Raw genomic sequence first — 21,944 nt, forward strand, 5'->3', positions numbered from 1 at the left:
TTAAACAAGCAATCATACTTGTGTTTCCGTGCATAGGTTGGACCCATCGATTATCCCCATTTGCTTTGAACAAGCTCTGGACTCGTGTTTTTGTGCACGAGCTCACCTAGACTCACAATAAGAGATGAAGGCCGCTAAAGGTTTTTTTTTGAAAATTCTCTCTCCCAACACATACATGGACTAATTATATATTGCCTATTGTAATTAGTTATTTATAGTATTTCGATCATTTCACTTTCAAAAATTATATTGTGATCCATATATTTATGAAAATAAAATATTAAGATAATTTATATAGAGTTAAAAAAATAATTTTATATAGTAAAAAATTAAGAGAAAAATTTTATCATAGCAACAGAGTTTGGACGTTTCACTTTCGTTAACGTAACTTTTGAAAACGCGACACACGAGTTTCCCTCGGAACATCAAATTGTCGAGCCAAACAGCTTTATGAACATTCCAACTTCCCCCACTGCCTTCTTCTTCTTCTTCATTTGCTGGCTGCTCCAGTCCCAAACCGAAGGGTAGACGCCGCCAGCACCAACCCCCGCCCTTGGGCCTCCTCGGTAGGGACACCAGGTAACGCTCTCGCTCCCTTGCATCGACCAATCTTCTAACCCTAGATCTCATAGTTGTTTAATGGGGACAAGAAATCCTTTTTTCTTCTCTTTCCTACTCTCCTTCCGATCGAGCAAAGATGTCGGCTTGCAGCGGGTAGAAGCCTTAACTTGTTTATTAGAAGACATTTGGAAGGAGCAAGCTAGTCAAAACTTGGTCAAGGTTCTATGGATACAAGAAGAGCCTAAAATAATCAACCTGATTCAAATAAGTCAAAATCATGAAGAGAAATTCCAACCTTGAGAGAAGGATGAATTTTTAGCCATCTTTGAAGAATAAAGGTCATTCAGCCATATTGGATCATATTAGGAATTGTGTGTTTATTCATGAATAATTATTCAAAACAATTCAATGTAGATTCATGAGTAATCTACATTCATGCATTAGGAATATAAATGTCATTTAATATATTCATTCCCTTTATACTTGGCCTTTGTACTATATAAACAAGGCTAACTCTCTTTGTAAGAGCACACATATTGGAGAAGTATATTCGACTTACAACACCGGTGAGTGTTTTGTTTTTAAGTTCTTGCATGAACTTTGGACTTATCAAGCATTCTGTTTGTGGCGTTCAAAACCCAAGAAAAATCTTTGTTTTTCCTTTCAACTTATCAAGCTTTTTAGTTTGTGGCGTTTTAAGGGAATCAAAGTACTATTCTAATTACTTCATCAAATTTTCATTGATTATGTGATTAGAATAGTTTTCCTAATTTCAATCTTGAACGATCCATCTTGTTTCAAATCGTTGGAGGGGGTCAATTTGCATTCCATATGTATCATAGCTCTTTAGCTATCGGGGTATATGGTTGCTAAGTTGAAGATTTCCATCATTTGGTATCAGAGCTCGGCTCAAGTTTGAGGTTTGCGTATCTATTTATTTGCTATCTTTTAGATTTTCTTTTCTTTTCTCTTCTTCTTCTATTTGGCCAATATCTATAAAAAAAAAAAAAGAGATCAAAAAAAGTCAAAAAAAAAAAAAAGAAGAGAGAAAATCAAAGGCTAAAAAAAAAAAAAAAAAAAAAGAGAGAGGGAAATCAAAGGTCAAAAAAAAAAAAAAAGAGATCAGAATTAAAAAAAAAAAAAAAAATGCGGATTCAAAGAATACTTGCAAATTACAAAATTTGATCTTTGTTCATTTGAACTTCTATTTCGATTTGGAAATCTTTCTTCATTTCTAAAAAAAAAAAAAAAAAATTCTAGTCTTTGCTTATGATTAAAGTGCATTACACACATCTTTAAATTGACCTATCTTTTGTTTGCTTTTAAAGCTGTCCAATTTCACTATTTTTTTTGAATTGCCATAATCTGAATTGTTTGTTTAGGTACCTTAGTTAATCTAAGAACTCAAATAACAAAACAAGAGAGGTAAAAGACAAGAGCGGTAAGATCAGTATAGAGAAAAGCCAAAAAAATTATGAGAAACATGAGTGGAGTGAATCAAATCTAGAGTGAAAAAAAAAAAAAAAAAAAAAAAAAAAAAACGTGAGGGAGTGTTGGTGAGGTTGTTCTAACTTTGTTTTTTAGGTTGTACACATGTCTAAAGATAAAGAAGCGAGTTCTTCATCCAATGATCTTTTAGTTCAAGCAATGCAGCAACAATTTGAACGTATGTTCAAAGTGATGGGAGATGTAAGAGATCATCTAGAAAGGCATGATGATGCAATTAATAGATTGCAAGGTGAACCACGACGTGGGAGACAACCAACCTTTGTCAATGACGAATATGATGGTGGCGATGACGTGGATGATGACCAAGTTACTCTAATTGGTCAAGATATTAATCCTAGAAGACAAACTAGGAGAGGACGTTTTGATGGTGTGGACAGAAACATAGGCAGCATCAAAATGAAAATTCCTTCTTTTCAAGGGAAGAATAATCCAGATGCCTATTTGGAGTGGGAACGAAAAGTGGAGATGATATTTGAATGTCACAACTACTCTGAAGAGAAAAAGGTAAAATTAGCCGCTGTTGAATTTTTTGATTATGCTATTGTTTGGTGGGATCAATTGTGTAAAGACAGGCGTAGAAATGGTGAAAGGCCTGTGGAGACTTGGTTGGAGATGAAACAAATCATGAGGAGGAGATTTGTCCCTAGCTATTACTATAGGGATTTGCATCAACGGCTGCAAACCTTGACACAAGGTTCCATGAGTGTTGATGAGTATCACAAGGAGATGGAGATAACCATGATAAGGGCTAATGTGGATGAAGATCGTGAGGCCACCATGGCTCGATTCCTAAGTGGATTAAACAAGAACATTGCTGATCTTGTAGAATTGCAACATTATGTGGAGATTGAAGATATGGTGAATGTGGCCATGAAGATTGAGAGGCAACTCAAAAGAAAAGGCACAAGGTATGATTCAAAATCTTATTCGGGTTCTTCTTCTTCTTGGAAACCGAATTGGAGTAAAAAGGATGATAAACCCATTGTTAAGCCTAAAATTGATGAGACTAAAGGTAGAAATGAATTAGGCAACAAGGGTAAAGGTGAGAATCTACCTAATCAAACTAGAGGTATTAAGTGTTTTAAGTGCCTTGGGCATGGACATGTGGCACGCGAGTGTCCTAATAAAAGAGTTATGATCATGAGGGATGGAATTGTAGAATCTGAAAGTGAGAAAGATGATGATGAAGACATTCTAGAGGATACTAGTGATATAGAGTATGCTAAAGGTGAAAATCTAGTTGTTCAACGCATACTTAGTTTGCAAAATGAAAATGATGAACATGATGAACAACGTGAAAATCTGTTTCATACTCATTGTTTGATTGCTAACAAGTTGTGTAATGTGATTGTTGATAGTGGAAGTTGCACAAATGTGGCAAGCACCTTGCTCGTGGAGAAACTGAAATTACCTACTATCAAGCATTCAAAACCGTACAAGTTACAATGGTTGAATGATAGTGGTATAGTAAAGGTAAATCGACAAGTGTTAATTTCCTTTTCAATTGGTAGATATAAGGATGAAGTTTGGTGTGATGTGGTACCTATGTATGCTAGTCATATGTTATTGGGGAGACCATGGCAATACGATCGAAGGGTAATACATGATGGATTCAAGAACCGTTATTCTTTGATCATAGATGGACAGAAATATCAGCTTGGACTTTTGCCTCCAAAGACAATTTTTGAGGACCAAATGCGCATAAAACAACAATATGAGGAGCTTGAGTCTTCATTAACCAAAACTTTGGGGAGGAAAAAAAAAAGGGAGAAAAAAGAAAATGATGAGTTGAGTAATAAAAATGAGAGTATTGGGAAATACAAGGGGAGAGAAAACAAAGAAAGTTTGAGTGAAAGAAAAATGAGTGTTTATGCCAAAATGAGTGATGTGAAGAAAGCCTTAACCATGAGGCAGCCCTTACTTGTACTTATGTACAAGGATGTTCTGATTGCTTCTAACAAAATTGACAAGAGTTTGCCTAGTGTTATTGTTGATCTTTTGCAGGAAAATGAGGATCTCTTTCCCGAAGAAGTTCCTAATGGTTTGCCACCAATTAGAGGAATTGAGCATCAAATTGATTTCATTCCAGGTGCAAGCATACCAAACAAGCCAGCATATAGATGCAACCCCGAAGAGACCAAGGAAATCCAAAAACAAGTAAGTGAGCTTATGAAAAAAGGGTATGTGCGAGAAAGCATGAGTCCGTGTGCAGTTCCTGTTCTATTGGTGCCTAAAAAGGATGGATCATGGAGAATGTGTGTTGATTGCCGAGCCATCAACAAAATCACGGTAAAGTATAGACATCCTATTCCTAGGCTAGATGATATGTTGGATGAATTGCATGGTTCTTGTGTGTTTTCAAAAATTGATTTAAAATCTGGATATCATCAAATAAGAATGCATGAAGGTGATGAATGGAAAACCGCTTTTAAAACTAAACATGGTTTATATGAATGGTTGGTTATGCCTTTTGGCCTAACTAATGCACCTAGTACTTTCATAAGATTGATGAATCATATTTTACGTGCTTACATTGGAAAATTTGTAGTGGTTTATTTTGATGATATACTTGTGTATAGCAAAAGTTTAAATGAGCATGTAACACATTTAAAAGCTATTTTTGATGTGCTTAGAAAAGAAAAGTTATATGCTAATATAAAGAAATGCACTTTTTCCACTAATAAAATTACTTTTCTTGGATATGTTGTTAATGATAAAGGAATACATGTTGATCAAGAAAAAGTGAAAGTAATTAGGGAGTGGCCAAAACCTACCAGTGTTAGTGATGTTAGAAGTTTTCATGGTCTTGCTAGCTTTTATAGAAGATTCATTAAGGATTTTTCTACAATTGCTGCACTAATAACTGAATGCATAAAAAAAAATATGGGATTTAGATGGGGTGAAAAACAAGATGATGCTTTTAATTTGCTTAAAGACAAACTCTGTTCAGCACCTTTGCTTGCTTTACCGAACTTTGCTAAAACTTTTGAGATTGAGTGTGATGCGAGTGGAATAGGAATTGGAGGAGTCTTAATGCAAGAAGGCAGACCCATTGCATTCTTTAGTGAGAAGCTAAGTGGAGCAAGTCTTCACTACCTAACATATGACAAGGAGTTTTACGCTTTAGTAAGAGTGTTAGAGACATGGCAGCACTATCTTTGGTATAAGATATTCATTATACACACCGATCATGAGTCCTTGAAATATCTCAAAGGACAAGGAAAACTAAACCGTAGGCATGCAAAATGGGTGGAGTTTATTGAATCCTTTCCATACATCATCAAGTATAAACAAGGTAAGGAAAATGTGGTTGCCGACACTCTTTCTAGAAGGTATGCTCTAATTTCTCAACTTGATGCAAAATTATTGGGTTTTGAGTATATTAAAAATTTATATAATTCTGATCATGATTTTGCTAATGTTTATGGGGCATGTGAGAAAGGGGGTTTTGATAAGTTCTTCAAGCATGATGATTTTCTTTTCAAAGAAAATAAGTTGTGTATTCCTCAATGTTCAATGAGAGAATTACTTGTGAGAGAGGCACATAGTGGAGGTTTAATGGGGCATTTCGGGATTAGAAAAACTTTAGATGTGTTAAGTGATCATTTCTTTTGGCCACATATGAAAAGAGATATTGAGAGATTATGTAAGAAATGCATTACTTGCAAACAAGCTAAATCTAAAGTAATGCCTCATGGATTGTATACTCCTCTTCCTATAACTAGTGAGCCTTGGGTTGATATATCCATGGACTTTGTCTTGGGTTTACCAAGGTCAAAAGGAGGGAGAGATTCTATTTTTGTTGTTGTTGACAGGTTTAGCAAGATGGCACATTTTATTCCTTGCCACAAAACAGATGATTGCAACACATGTTGCGGGGCTGTTTTTCAAAGAAATTGTAAGATTACATGGCATTCCAAAGACAATTGTGAGTGATAGAGATGTGAAGTTCCTTAGCCACTTTTGGAAAACACTTTGGAGCAAGTTGGGTACAAGGCTATTGTATTCAACCACTTGTCACCCACAAACAGATGGACAAACGGAGGTGGTAAATCGAACTTTATCAACACTTTTGAGAGTCATAATTCAAAAGAATTTGAAAAATTGGGAGGAATGTTTGCCACATGTGGAGTTTGCTTATAACAGAAGTGTACATGCTACAACAAACCATTCCCCATTTGAAGTTGTATACGGGTTCAATCCATTAACTCCTATGGATTTGCTACCTTTACCTTTGGAAAAGGCCAATTTGGATGGTAAGCAAAAAGCTGATTTTGTCAAAGCATTGCATGAAAGGTCCAGATACAAATTCAAAAGAAAACTCTACAATATGAGAAACAACACAACAAAGGCCGAAAGCAAGTAGTATTTGAACCTGGTGATTGGGTTTGGTTACACTTGAGGAAGGAAAGATTTCCTAACCAAAGGAAGTATAAACTAATGCCAAGAGGAGATGGTCCATTTCGAGTCTCTCAAAAAATCAATGACAATGCATACAAGTTGGAACTACCGGGTGAGTATGGTAATGTTAGTGCAACCTTCAATGTTTCTGATTTATCTTTGTTTGATGCAGGTGATGAAGACACTGATTCGAGGACGAATCCTTTCAAGGAAAGGGGGAATGATATGAATAAGCAAGTTGATTATAATTCTGCCAAAGACCCTTTAACTATTCATCGAGGACCAATGACAAGAGCGAAATCTAAAAGGATGAAAGAAGCCTTAACTTGTTTATTAGAAGACATTTGGAAGGAGCAAGCTAGTCAAAACTTGGTCAAGGTTCTATGGATACAAGAAGAGCCTAAAATAATCAACCTGATTCAAATAAGTCAAAATCATGAAGAGAAATTCCAACCTTGAGAGAAGGATGAATTTTTAGCCATCTTTGAAGAATAAAGGTCATTCAGCCATATTGGACCATATTAGGAATTGTGTGTTTATTCATGAATAATTATTCAAAACAATTCAATGTAGATTCATGAGTAATCTACATTCATGCATTAGGAATATAAATGTCATTTAATATATTCATTCCCTTTATACTTGGCCTTTGTACTATATAAACAAGGCTAACTCTCTTTGTAAGAGCACACATATTGGAGAAGTATATTCGACTTAAAACACCGGTGAATGTTTTGTTTTTAAGTTCTTGCATGAACTTTGGACTTATCAAGCATTCTGTTTGTGGCGTTCAAAACCCAAAAAAAATCTTTGTTTTTCCTTTCAACTTATCAAGCTTTTTAGTTTGTGGCGTTTTAAGGGAATCAAAGTACTATTCTAATTACTTCATCAAATTTTCATTGATTATGTGATTAGAATAGTTTTCCTAACTTCAATCTTGAACGATCCATCTTGTTTCAAATCGTTGGAGGGGATCAATTTGCATTCCATATGTATCATAGCTCTTTAGCTATCGGGGTATATGGTTGCTAAGTTGAAGATTTCCATCATGTGATCTTCCTCTCGTGTACGCACGTCAATAGATCGCAGGAGGATATTGTGACAACCTACTGACGTGCATCGTTGCAGCCTGGGACTACAGCAAAGTAAGCCCATACATGTAGCTCCTGCCATGAACACCTTCGTGTGGAACGACCCTGTCACAAGGCGCCATTTAGGTGCAATCCAAGAGCTTGGCGTTCGTCTCTCGTCACTCCCATCACCAAGAGGTTGGCGTGCGGAGACCATGGAAACAACGGTGCGAAGGCCATAAACCCTAGTCCAAGTTGATGATTGCAGCAGCATGTGAGGGGGCTGACGCCAATTCCTACTTGTCGTCTCATGTTTTCTGATGTGTAATAGAATAGACTTGTCATCTTTGGTATGACACTGCCTTTTTCTTTTTTATCTCTCTCTCTGTTACTGTTAGGAGTGGGATACCCTTTTGGAAATAAGAAAACAAGTTTTCGAGCACGTCTATACTCACATAGGGTTGCCCTCCGAGCAAAGCTTCCAATGAACCACAGTGCTGAATGATACCCTCCTCTCTCATAAGTCGATCACTGGGTCATTAAGGCTAGTAATTAATTACACGACTCTCTATTCTCTGTTCCCAGACTTGATCTCATCTTCAGATCATCTAAAACTAAAACCAAACCTTCTTATGTCTTGTCTCTAACTTTTTATTCTTGCGGTGGTGAAGGGATATGGAGGTAATCTGACCAATGATTTGTTTGATCATATTGGCATGGACTGCATCACAAGTCCCACGTCACAAGCAAATAACAATAAAACAAGAAAGCAGTTTTAGGAAAAGAGCAATCACTGCACTGAATTATCACTACAAGCAAAACCATCACCAAAAAATCAGGTTGTCATGGTTCCTCTGAGAGCACAAGTGAAACAGGGCAGTGATCACTTCCACAAAAACCTGGAATTGAACAAGGAAAAAAAATTTGATGTGGTTAACAAAGCTTCCAAGGGCTGTTTAATAATCAATTTATATTATATTTCAAATTAGCAATGTCGTCCTGCACCAAAGAAAATATGATTCTAAACAATATTTATGGATGACTAGAAGGGAGTCACAAAAAGAGAAGGGTGAAGCCTTGTATTAAGTGTAGTAATGGCATATAAAAGCTGACTGAAGAGGAATCTGGTGATTGAAATCAATGGATCACAAGATGCAAATCATACAGCAAACAAGTCAGAAGGGTCACTTCTATGCTTCCGTAAAAATATTTCTATATCTTTATTAGGTAAGAGCTATTATTTTACCTTCAAGTTCAATCCCATGCCCGTGCATCTCACATGCAACAATTCTGTCCTTCAATTTCTCTGAGACTATAAAATAGTCAATCCTCATTCGTTTACCTCGGTATCTATGTAAAAGAAATTAGTCAGTATATTGGTAGTGAAAAAATGCATATATGTATCCATTGGTTATTCTTCTGTATGTTACATGGGGAAAAGTTTGTCAGCCATACAAGGTAACATAACGATTTCTAATTTTATACTAATAAGAGGAATATCAATATCGTAAGAAGAAGTTTACAAGTCTATATCTGAGCAGCGGCGAACTTACTAGGCGTATTTCCATCAATCTAAATGCCTTCAAGTGAATTAAATTCATCTTCAAAAAAAAAATCATAAAATTTGTCCTATTGACCAAAAAGATTTGTTGATGAAAACTTTAAAATATTTAATGGTTGTCATTTTCAATATTTACTTAGTCAACAATGTAGTATCACCAATGGAACTGTCAGATGCTTCTTTACCGATGAGAAACCATAAAAGGCGTATATATTTTTCAATAATTCCTCATGGTTGGATCAGTCACAGGCCTTCAGAATCTTAATGCCAAAGTTATTCAGTCATGGAACAAAAAGGGCACAACATGCTTACTTGCCGACAGGGTTGCCAGACCAGGAAAAGCCACATTCCATGTCTTTCTCGTTGTGGAGAAATCTGTATGCATCAACCAGCTTCCCTCTGCAGACCATATTTATTGTTACATATTTGAATATACAGTACTTGAAAAATGTACTCTTATATGTTCAAACTACTTCAACCCCTAGAATTATGTAGAAAATCTACATGAACTTCTAGGCTTTATTGATGACGAATAATTACCAATGTCACATCCACTATAAACCAAGTTTTCTGGGTCGTGTATGGGAAAATAGTTCAATTATAAGGCATTCCTCTGTGGTTAGTGACATAAACAACTTAATTACAAGCCATTACGTTTAACCTTGAAAGAAAACCCTGACACCATGTCAGACTTTAAAAAATATAGGGCATCCAACCTTGCCCATGCTTAAACATTTTTGTTTAAATAAGACATTTCGATATGTGGTCTGTGGTTTCCAAAGGGACAACATACTGTGCCCTGTGTGCATGAGTGTGTGTGAAAGAGATATCTATACATACTTATGCCGGAGATCAGAAATTATAATTAGCAGTGAAAAGAGGACAGAACGACAGCAGAGTATAGACCACAAGGTATTCCATGAAACTTGGTCAAAATTAGGAACATTAGACAAGAAGACAAAACAAATAAATTTCAACAAATAATTTCAGACAAGTTAAAAATGTCTTGTAAATAAAGGTAAGCCTGACAATCAGTCATATTTAGTTAATTAAACATGTCATGCAAAATAAATGTGCAATTAATTACTCAGTTCAATATTCCCAATCCTACAAGAAGCAAGCTTTTGTGTGGTCCTACATAATATGACACCTAATGTTGCTCTACGATGCTCTCAAAGGTGCTTGGGTACAGCACCCTTTTGTTTGCTACATAGCCAATACATAGTGACAAAACAGCTATCAGTATGCATGACCTATCATTCTAATGAAAAATTGAGAAGCGAACACCATAGAAACTTTGATGAAGTAATTGAGTGGATTACCAAAATCTATATATATAACTATGCACAGATTGTGTTACTAAAATTGTATGCTCACATCAAGATTTGCAATTTCATACCATATCGAAGTATCGAGCTTAGCTCGGTACGGTACGAGCATACAGAGCAGTACGCTTTGGTGTCCCACTCGGTGTATATATATATAATATATATATATAATAATAATAATAATAATAATAATAATAATAATAATAATAATAAATAAATAAATAAATAAATAAAGGGCGACGCTGCCTTGTTTCTTGTCCCTACGCGAATGAGAAGTCGTTGACAAGGCCGAGGCCTCGTTGCCTCAAATGAGGAGGGGGCGACATCTCATCTGCGGTGTTAGGCGAGGGAGGGTAGTGACGGATCGGGATCGTCGAGGGAGCAACGTCGGATCTCCAGGTTCTCTCTTTTCTTCTTCCTCTTCTTCCTTCTCCCTTAGCTAATACCGCCTGGTAGCGGGCGGCGACGGTCGAATCGTTACCGATCGATTTTGGGCGATAGCAAGGCGAAAACTGCCCCAATCGATGGTACCACCCAGTACAGGCAGTATCATTCGAAATTAAAATCCTTGGCCCACATAGATCTTGATAAAGAATGTGACTAATGATCAACTTTTGGATAATATTTGTCAACTTTAAGAAACCAAGACCAAATCAATATGGGATCTACGGAAGCTAAATGCACACAACCTGATCACTGGAATCACAGAGGCGGTTTCCATAATCAAACTCAGTTCACCTTGAAAGGTAGCAACCTTACCATGATGCCAATACTCACCCTTTAAAGCTGAGAAACTACTTTGCGACTCCTTAAAGCTTAGAGGTTAAGAAAATCTGGAAGACATCAGAATCTGACAGATTTGATCTTTCTAGAGTAAGTGTAATGGTGACAGAGAATAAAAAAACCCACACTATAAGGCGACTGATACCTTTATGTGCTAAAGAAAAAGGATTTGGTGCTCAATGGTTCTTCAAACTGAGAATTCCCATTAATAACTCAATGACAACAATGACAGCTGCCCCTTCTAATAACTACTGACCTTCCGTTGATTATTTTTAAATAATAAATAATCACATAAGCATAAAAATGAATCACAAGATGTACAACACATATACTAAATTAAGATATACCACCATTATCATAATGAAAGAGCCAAAAAAATAGGATCGTTGCTACATTCACTCACTGAGTCAGTATATTATCAAAACGCCTCCTCTCTGACAAAGTAAATCCTGGTTGTCCACAATCCTGCATCAGAGTCCGGAGATAAGTAACTTTTCTTTCTTTTTTTTTTAAATATATAATTTTGCCATAGACAAAAGGAAGACGAGAGAGACAAGAAGAGACAATCACAGCAAAATCAAGTAGTACCACATGAAATATGTACAGAATTAGTTGAACACATAACTCTTCAGAACTATTTAATATGAAGAAAAATCAATTTGTTTCCTTAAAAAATTACCAGCAACTAATTGATAGGGGTTCAATTGGAATTAGCTTTAAACTTCAGTTATGGTGACAAACATTATAAAATAAAGGTTTCGACTAAGTAGGACTAGGATACAATATATAGAAGCACTTGTAACAATGCTTAACAAAGAAACAAGGTATACTTAAATAAATAGACAAGAAGTTTCTGTATGTATATGTTTTAAGTCTCTTGGATCTTATATTTAATGTGAAAGATTAATGAAGACATTGCTCAGGGTAAAAAAGAGACCATTAAATTGGAGGAGGACATCAAGAATTCTGTGTGGCCATTGGGGATCCCTTAGATGAAGAGAAAATTTTCTGTAAGACAAGACTTGCTTTATGGATCAAAGTGTTTGGCAACTAGTAAACATTATGTACAAAGGAGTTAATCCAATTGAGATAATAATGTTGAGATAAATTTGTAGAATTAGTAGGAAAGATAGAATAGTAACTATTTTCATTTGCAAACTACTAGATGCAACTCTGATAGAGGGAAAAATGTAAGAATCATCTAAAATAGTATGAACATGTTCAAAAGAGATAGATACACAGGTTAGATGAGTTAAGTTGATTATAATTAGTGGTGTCTGGAGAGAGAGAGGAAAATCAAAGAAAACTTTCTAGAAACAACAAATGAAATCTATTTGTCCCTACTTTAACTAGATATATCACCTATACAAAGCTCATGAGAAAAAAGATCCATGTAGCCCAAATAGTTATCATGGCTTTTTGTTGTAGGAGACTATCAACAAAGGAAAATAAAACTAAAGATAATGTCCATAGTTAAAAAAACAACTTCCACGGCAGTTGCAATCAAGGTCTTCAATTTTGAATAATACCACCCGGTAGTGGGCGGTACGTACCGGTCCGCCCGCTACCAGGCGGTATATATATATATAAAGACGATGTCGCCTCGTTTTTCTACGACGTTGCCCCGCCTACGGAGAAGAGAGGCAATGTCGTAGATTTTTTTTAAACTTATATATATATATATATATATATACCGAGCGGTATGCCGAAATATACCGCTCGGTATACAGTACATACCGTATCGAGCGTATCTAAAAACTTCGGTACAGTATGATATTTCAATCCTTGGTTGCAATATCCTAAATTCTTAATATCATCCTGCTTGTAAAATGTAAACAATCTTAGAATCCACTAATACTTTAAAACACATTTGGAATGAACTGAAACTGCTTTACCCTTCCCAAACCTTACACTGGAAGGAATCTTGTGTACTGGGTCTATGATTTGATTAAATTTTCAGCACAAATTTCCATTAAGCAGATGAATTGTTGAATTTGTTACCATGTAGTGACATGGTAACATCAATACAAAAAAGTCTAATGAATCATGGCATTGATCTAAAAAAATGTAACTTCATACAGTATAACAAGCTAAAAACTACAAAATTGTGTAGTTGAGAAAAGATGGAGAAAAGCTTTTAAAACAAACTGATGATAATACTTAATGATAAAGCAATTGAACTGAGTGATGTTATAGAATTCAGGATTTGCATAACAGGATAAAACACCTTTGCTCGCAAGGAATTATGTCTTATCACTGATGTTCTGACCTTTGGGTATGCCTGCATACTAGCATCACACAATGCTAAACTCATGGCAATCTTAGGTAATGTGTGGCTGTGAGACAATGGCATGTATGGACCAGCACATTGTATACAGAAAAAAAAACATAAAAAACCAGAAAGAAAGAAAAACAAAAGAAAAGACAGACAAAACTAGGAAACCAAAAAGAAAACAAGGGTACAAGGAGATATTTGAGCCAGCCACTTTCCTGCAGGTCGTGAATAAGGTACTGGTACACCAGTGTCAGCATTCAACAAGGAGGTGCCACACATCATGATCTATGCATGGGATTAATAAATAGCAGAAAACTCAATCAATTGCAAGGATAACCAGATAATTTATCCTTCATCACATTTTTGAGGGCTTTCAATTGAGCAACAGCAGGTTTGACAAGGAGGTATACGGTTGGTAGCTAGCCAGAGTCACTTGAGGATGGTCAGAAATGTAATCGTCAAGTATCATACCAAAACAGAGCATCATACATCACTATAAACATGGAAACAGTATGAAAGAAAGGGATACAAGGCATTTAGTATACGAACAAAACTGTTGAGACACAAGACCAGTTTAGATGAAAATTCATAATCTGCTCCGAAAATAGGTTAGTACATAAATCTGGCAGCATCCCAAATTTAAGTCCTTGCTTCCTTTATAATCGTTCATTCTTCCATAGAGCAAGAAAATTATTATATTGCCAAGTTGCTTGTTATCAAAATTGCTAGAGACAGCAAAGTTACAAAAAGTGAGTCTAGCAAGATTGGCTAGGGAATATGCTTCCCTATTACAACCTCTAGGTACAAAATTACAGTCAAAACCTAACAGATTTCGACTGGTCCCAACCAACCAAGTATGTTTTGTTTGAGATCAGGCCATCACACTAATTTCCTCAATTCCAATGCAATGAACTAATGTGATTGACCCAATTAAAATACTCCATTTTGTCAATTTCTGACCAATTCGAAATGCCCAAACCTTAAGAAAGCTTAAAATTAAAGTAGCTTAATGTATTATACAACTCTATACAACATTGTAAAGGAAACTAAAGAATAAATCTGTGCACGTGTAACAATTTACGGTTGTTTTCGATATTAACACAAGGATCCTGACTGAAGTAGCAATTCTAAAGACTTCAACATCAGTTCAAATAATTGTGAATATAAGGCTAAGAACTTGCCTCTCTATTTGGAGGAATGTATCCATTTAGCTTTGCGTTGCTAAAGAACTCAGGATGGCTCACATCAATTTCTTGGTGGCTGTAACAAACACACAAACAGAGCAAGTGCTATGAAGTATGAGTAACCTCAAATTGAATTTATGGATGTAAAAGACAAATCATAAGTTATGAAAACTAGGGGGCTCTTAAATCTGTAAGGTAGAAAACATTATAGATAAGTTCAAAACGATAAAAAAAAGGCAATACTATGCAGCAAGGACATAAAGCAACAAATCAAAATCTAGAAAAATAACATAATGGTTTTGAAACAAGAAAAGTTAAAATGGGAGGATGAATTAGAGAGTCCATGTTAGTGACATTGCAAAAGTCGTTGCTTTGAAGACCCGGTTTATGATAGGAGCTCCTACCAGATGAATAGAGGTGGTTATATACGAAGAATGACATCTTCACAACACTCACATGAGATAGGTAATGGGTACGATAACCATGAGGGTTGGAGGAGCAAAGCTAATTTCTTCCAGACCAAGGACAATATTACTGTGGAACTTGAGAATTAATAGACTGATAAAAATATTGGCTGGTACAGCAGTCAGCAACTAACTCACCTAGAAGAAGGGTAAGGAAATCCAGATAAGCCTGATAGGCTTTAAATAAAACCAACAGACTGAACAAAATATTATATCATATATGAAGTTTCACTCGGTTCTTAATCCATAAAGCCACTAAACAAAATTATCAATAATCCATCTTGAAATTTCATAAAGTAAAGAAGAAAAGGTCATAGTAATAAAAACAAGAATAACAAGTAGATACCTCCTAAAGGTATGCTATTTACCTAACGTTTAGGTCTCCGCACCAAATTAAGGGTTTCTCAATTTGTAGTACAAACTCAAGAATTCTTTTATCCCATTTTCGTCTTCTTTTAAATGAGTTTTCTTCCTCCTTCCAACCGTTGTTTGGTGCATAAGTATTTAGCAAGAAACATGAGTCAAATTCAGCCAAAATCACCCGACCATCCGGTTCATGTTTTGAAGCTGCCAAGATAAACAAATATCAAGATCAGTAATTGGCACTGGAACAGCATAACAAACTCAATGTCAAAGCATTCAATATCAAAAATTCAAAACATTCATCATAAATAAATACTGACTAGTTTGACAAATAATCCTAATTCAAAATCCAACTTTTCAAACAGTTACTCAGATTTTGATGATCTATAACATTATATAGTATCACAAGGAAAAAAATTAGAACTATGCTCATCACCACTTGGTGTGACTCACTATTAGGTTGCAAAAGAAAAAGCCAACATTCGTTTGACAATCAACATTTCACTATAAATAGTAGGAGCATACAATTTGTCAACCACCAAGCCTAAGTGTCCCAACAGAACCTAGATCTCGAGTTCTGTTGCTAAACTTCATCAATTAAGACTCTCCAAAGCAGTTAAAATGATTAACAGAAAGGGGTTTCCTGTCAAGATATTATACAATGAGCATATTCATAAGTTATACTTAAAGCATAGTGGATGGTGGTTTCAGTAATGGTCTTTAAGATTTAGATCAAAGACTACATAGTGAGTTTTTCTATTTCTTAATCTAAAACTGATTATTATTGCAACCGAATGAAAATATGGTCTGTGCCACACTCAGGTTCTGAGCAATAGGAGCACAGGCCAAGACAGCAGAGTAAACAAACATAAAGGCTTTCATCTTTTCATTTATTCCATCTAAATCTTAAATGTTTAGCTAGCAATTAAATTATCAATCCTAGCCTTTTTCATGATAAATAAAGTCATATGCTAGCTTGATACTCAATGATGTCACATCAGCAGTGACAATTGTGCATAATAGGCTATTTCACGATAAATAAATATCATACATCAACTTGATACTTATTAAGATTTCTAGCAAAACAAGTAAAATCAACTTCACATATGTGATCCTACTTTTTTCCATGAGAATTATTATTTCAACAAACCTGCTCAATAATTAGTCATCTATTTAAGATTCAATATATTAGAGTATTTGTATCATGTTATAGCATACCCAGTGTATATTGCAATGCTAAACAGATACAATAAAGTAAGGATTTTAATTTCGAATGATACCGCCTATACTGGGCGGTACGTATTGATCCGCCAGCAGACCGATATGTGGACCGCTCACTACTGGGTGGTACCGTTGATCTAGCCCCGTATCGGTTGATACGAGGCTGTATCGATAACGGTCGATTTCGACGGTCGTCGCCCGCTACCAGGCGGTATCAGCCTGGCTGTGGCCTGGCTGCAACGAGCGAAAAAAAAGCGTCAAGGGAGAAGAGGGAGAAGGCACTAGAAGAAGAGGGAGAATTGGGAGAATCTCAACGCTTCCTGATCCGACGCTGCCCTCCCTCGACGATCCCGATGCAGGAGGTAACAGAGACGCGGCGGCTCGGTTTCTTCTTTGTCACGTTTGTCGCCGAAGGCCGGAGATGCTTGCAGCCTTCGCCGCATTCTTCGGAGACGTCTGTGGTCTTCTCCTCATCTGATGCAACAAGGAGAAGAAAAGGAGGCGACATCGTTGAGGCAGCGTACACCTCCTTTTTCTTTTTTTTAAATATTATTTTTTATATTTTTACATTTTATTATATATATCTACACACACACACACATACATATATATATATATATATGTATGTATATATGTATGTATATATGTATGTATATATGTATATATATATGTATGTATATATATATATATATATATATATATATGTATGTATATATATATATATATATATACCAAGTGGTATACCCTAGCGTACCACTCGGTACACCCGTACCATACCGTATCGAGCAAAACTCGAAACGCCGATACGATTCGAAATTAAGAACCTTGCAATAAAGCACATGAAATGTACTTGTCTTTAATAGAATGACTTCACAATTTTTTTAATTACAACAATCATGTTTTAATTCCTCTGTTGGGATTCAAAATCATCCCATATTTCTAGTTCTAAACACCAAAGAACTTTCTTGATAAGGATGTTGAAAATGTACATATCCTAATGTAACCATTATCTCAAGGTCCTACTTGAAACACCAAATGCAAGTTCATTCTTCAATGAAATGATACTTGATGTTAAGTCACCAGTGACCAAATGAACAGGCAGGTGTGATGGTGGACAACATTATAGCTCTGTGGAGATAATGATTGTGCTAAGCAGACAACCTTTCATTGAACAGTAGAACCACAAATGAACAAATTTAATGATCAAGCAAGTGAGATTATCATTCTAATCTATTCTGAAACGAAAGATGTCGAAGCATCAATAGTGCAGCTTCAAAGATATAATGAAAGAAATTATTGCCATTAGAACTGAGAGCAAAATAAAAGATAGAATCCATACACAAGTACCTCTGGAAAACAAAGAACCCTTAATGTAAAATCTCCAAATATATACTTGGTATATCTACCTGCCCGGTCTAGCGAGAAAGAAATCTTCTTCGGGCGAAGTTGCTTTTTAACGAGCAAAGCAGTACCAGCATACTTAGAGTCTGAAAGAGACCACCAAACACGATATTCTCCAAAAGGGGGATTTGACAAAGCACGCAATAGCACCTAGACAGATTTGTGAAAACAACCATGGATCAAATATTTAACATCAGGATGTTCATACAGACTCAAAAAGAAAAATCAAAAGAATAGATAGATGTTTAAGATGGGAAAAGAGGCTTAGAGTTTCATGTGTTGGTATCATAAGGATATTCACAAATGAACATCGGCAAGTATACTGATCTCATTGCAGGAGCAAACAACATAATTAATGGAAAGGAAATGATTACCAGTCTTTGGTAGTTCATCGGCATCCAATGGTACCAGTGCCATAAAGGGAAGACCAAAAGTCCAGAACTGTGCAGATCCAATGGAAAGGGTGGGAAGAAAGAAACATGTCATTGCTAACACTGACATTACCATGTCATTATCATTACTGGATTAATATTGCTTAAATTTTAGGCATCACTTGAATATAGCTCATCCTGAGTAAATAATTCTTTAAGGCCAACAATGATTACAAATGTGACATCAAGTTAGTATAAGAATGATTTGCTTATTATTATCTGGATGAATAATAATAATAATAATAATAATTATTATTATTATTATTATTATTATTATTATTATTATTATTATTATTATTATTATTTTTATACAAGTAGCTTCCATTTTGGAAAAGAATGAATTGATATTTTTTTTAACATAGAATTCATATAAACTCCAAATATATTTTGTTGTTTTGCTGATTATGAACATATTAATGCTTTATTTAAAATTAACAGTTGGAAAACTGCTAACAAATTAAACCTCTTGAGAACAAAACCTCAAGATAGTCAATGTGACTAAATTATTTGAAGATCCATGAATAGCAGTGTCTGGAATTGATATATAAAAACAATTTAACATGTTGTTGGTTAACTCTTTTGCTATTGGAGTAGTTCTCAGTGAAGGTAACATTACAATTAGGTTATCAGCCTGGTCTCAATCGAATCATAGGCAGGACATCAACATCAATTTCAATTATCGAAATCAAAAGAAATAGATAACTGGACTATCCCCTCTATGGATGCACTTCAGACCCATGAATTTAAGATAATAAGATCCATGATCACTGCATGGATACTGAAAATAAGAAATCAACACAAAAATTTGCATTATTTTTTCAAGAAGATTATATGAATTTTGACTATAGAGTTTGTACAGGCACAATATTGCTTATCAAATTTAGCTTAGTGCACAGTTAAGTAAACATTGATTACCTGCTTTTCCTCACGCGAAGAGCTTGTGTCATCTTTTAGTTCATTAGGATTTTTAGGAGCACCTTTGGATCCAGCTGCAGGCATACGCACTTCCTGCAAATGCAGATAATCTTTACCAAAAGGAATTACTTGGCAGTCATTGTTCAAACAAAATAAAGGGAATATATACAGTGTAACTCAGATGTTCTAAGTCATGAGAAAATTCTTCATGCTGTTCAAAGAGTTGCAAAAACAAGAAACAGTTTAAAGAGAGAAATTTGACTGCTTCAAAATTAATAGATCCTAAAGCATCAACAAACTCCTCTTACCAGGCTTTAAAGTTGTAAATAGAATGTGCTAAGAGGTACTTGGCTAAATGTTAATTTTGGTTAACATGCCTAGTGTGCAACCCCACAGGGAAGTAATTTATCCTTATACAAAGTGCTTATATATATTGTTGATCTTTAACCTTTCATTATATCTCATTTATTTGGCTAGAATTATTTCATGCAAAATAATGATAAAGGAAATATTTTAAACAGCCAATCTAGAACATTCAACATAACTAGGTCTAAATGTTTATTAGGCCACATCTAGTCAAGCTGAGACCAATTTTGTAAGGTAACAATGAGTGTTCGTAACTTTATGCATATAACATAACTATTACCACTAACTTTATGTAGTGCATTCGTCCAGGTATATTCGAGAACACGTCTCCATGCAAAATTGTTGTCCCGAATGCAGAAAGGTTTACCCACTTCCATTCATCACAATCGATTATAATCCCGAAAAAAAGTAGATGATTAGACCTAAGAAAGGCTCCAACTTAAAATGAGGGTGAGCAGTGAAAGAGAAATCAAGAAAACCCCAAATTTTCTGAATCCTCGTCATCAAAAGCAATTCCTTTCACGCTTGCCACAAAGCCAGAAACGTGTATCAGATGGCAACAAGCCGCAATGCAACGTCCGAGACAAGCCCGTTGAACATTTAGTAGATGGAGGGAGAAGGCAAGACACATTAAGAAGAGGAGGGACCTGAAAGCAGATGACATGGGGGTCGAGGGACTGGACGAGGCGGGAGAACTCGGGCCAGTTGTTCTTGGCGCGGAGGAGGAGGCTGTTGGCGTTCCACGTCAAGAACCTCATTGGCGCCTCCCTCTTCTCTCCCTTCTCCTCCTCGTCTCCGCCACCGCCGCCTCCGCCGGGGCAAGGAGGAGCAGAGTCTGCGGTGGAGAGCGCCGGCTTCTTCGAGGGCCCGTCCTTCGCAATCGGCTGGAAGAAACGCTTCATCGATGCCTGCGTTCGCTACCCGCTTTAGGAAGGAAGAAACCCCAGGAGTCTCTTTTCCCCCGCTGCTTCTGCCGGGCCGGCCCGACTCGACCCGGGTGAACCCAACTCTTCTCTCTCTCTCTCTCTCTCTCTCTCTCTCAAAAATAAATAAATAAATAAATAAATAAATAAATAAATAAATATTCTCTTCTTAGGATTTCATTATTCTCAACGATCACTCCAAAATCTCAAAAATATCCCTTCAAAAATTACAATATATATATTTTTTCTATTTTCTGAACCACCCTATGGACCGGTCCCAATGGATGGATCGACCGGTCTACTAGAAAAATATTATTTAGGGTTTAGGCTTCTCTCTTTTCTCTCTTTTATTTCAAAAATATCCCTCTATCAAAACACACATCTTACTCTTCTCTCTTATTCGGAGTTGTTTTCGTAATCTTTCCTCAAAGAAATCATTAGTGCTTTGTGTTCTTTCTAGAATAACAGCATTTGAGGTAAGTGGCCTTCCGTATATTGTGGTGTCCCCTCTTATTTTCCTTTCTTTAAAGTATTTCTCACTTACGCTTATAATGTTTTGTGGGTTTATTTTTTCCTCCGATCCAAGAGGGAAGCTTATTGTTAAACATGTAAAATTGATTAACGTTTTTCATTAATTTTATCAAGTTTGATTTGTTTAAAGATCATTTTACAATGAATATATTGAATGATTAACATTATAGTGTTTTCTGAATATAAATGAAAACACTGTAAAGAATTTACCAAGACATTGAAACAATACCATCTAATGCAAACATAATGCAAATGACGTTCTATTATAATTGTTTAAATAGTGTGCAATAGAATAAATGACAGAATTATAGAAATGAAGGCTTTATATGTTTTTATGCTAATATTACTAACATTGACTTCAAAATACAAATAAAAATACTGTAGCGATATCGTTTAATCGTTTATATGACAAACATGATATAAATGATGTCATATTAAAATTGTTTGAGATGACATATACTAGAATGAATGAAAGACTTAGAAAAATAAAGGCTTTACAGTATTTTTATGTTAACATTACAGTGTTGCAAAGACTTCACAAAAACATTATAACGATATCGTTCAGTCACTTATATTGAAAACATGATGTAAATGAAATCCTATTATAATTGTTTAAATGATATGTACTGGAATAAATCACAATATTAGAGTAATAAA

The 21,944-nt window shown here is 35.5% G+C and overlaps 1 protein-coding gene across 1 annotated transcript; it reads right to left on the reverse strand.

Moving 5' to 3' along the window:
- Window positions 1-8,223: 8,223 nt before the first annotated feature.
- On the reverse strand, window positions 8,224-20,859 carry LOC135613554 (DNA-(apurinic or apyrimidinic site) endonuclease-like). Its single transcript, XM_065110579.1, has 9 exons — window positions 20,481-20,859; window positions 19,468-19,560; window positions 18,127-18,271; window positions 15,505-15,703; window positions 14,670-14,748; window positions 11,617-11,678; window positions 9,415-9,501; window positions 8,788-8,891; window positions 8,224-8,440 (listed from the first exon to the last, which is right to left on the reverse strand). The coding sequence occupies exons 1-9, from the start codon at window positions 20,733-20,735 to the stop codon at window positions 8,385-8,387; spliced, it is 1,080 nt and encodes a 359-aa protein (XP_064966651.1). The 5' UTR covers window positions 20,736-20,859; the 3' UTR covers window positions 8,224-8,384.
- Window positions 20,860-21,944: the final 1,085 nt, after the last annotated feature.

Source organism: Musa acuminata, chromosome BXJ2-6, assembly GCF_036884655.1.
Source record: "Musa acuminata AAA Group cultivar baxijiao chromosome BXJ2-6, Cavendish_Baxijiao_AAA, whole genome shotgun sequence".
Taxonomy (NCBI): Eukaryota; Viridiplantae; Streptophyta; class Magnoliopsida; order Zingiberales; family Musaceae; genus Musa; species Musa acuminata.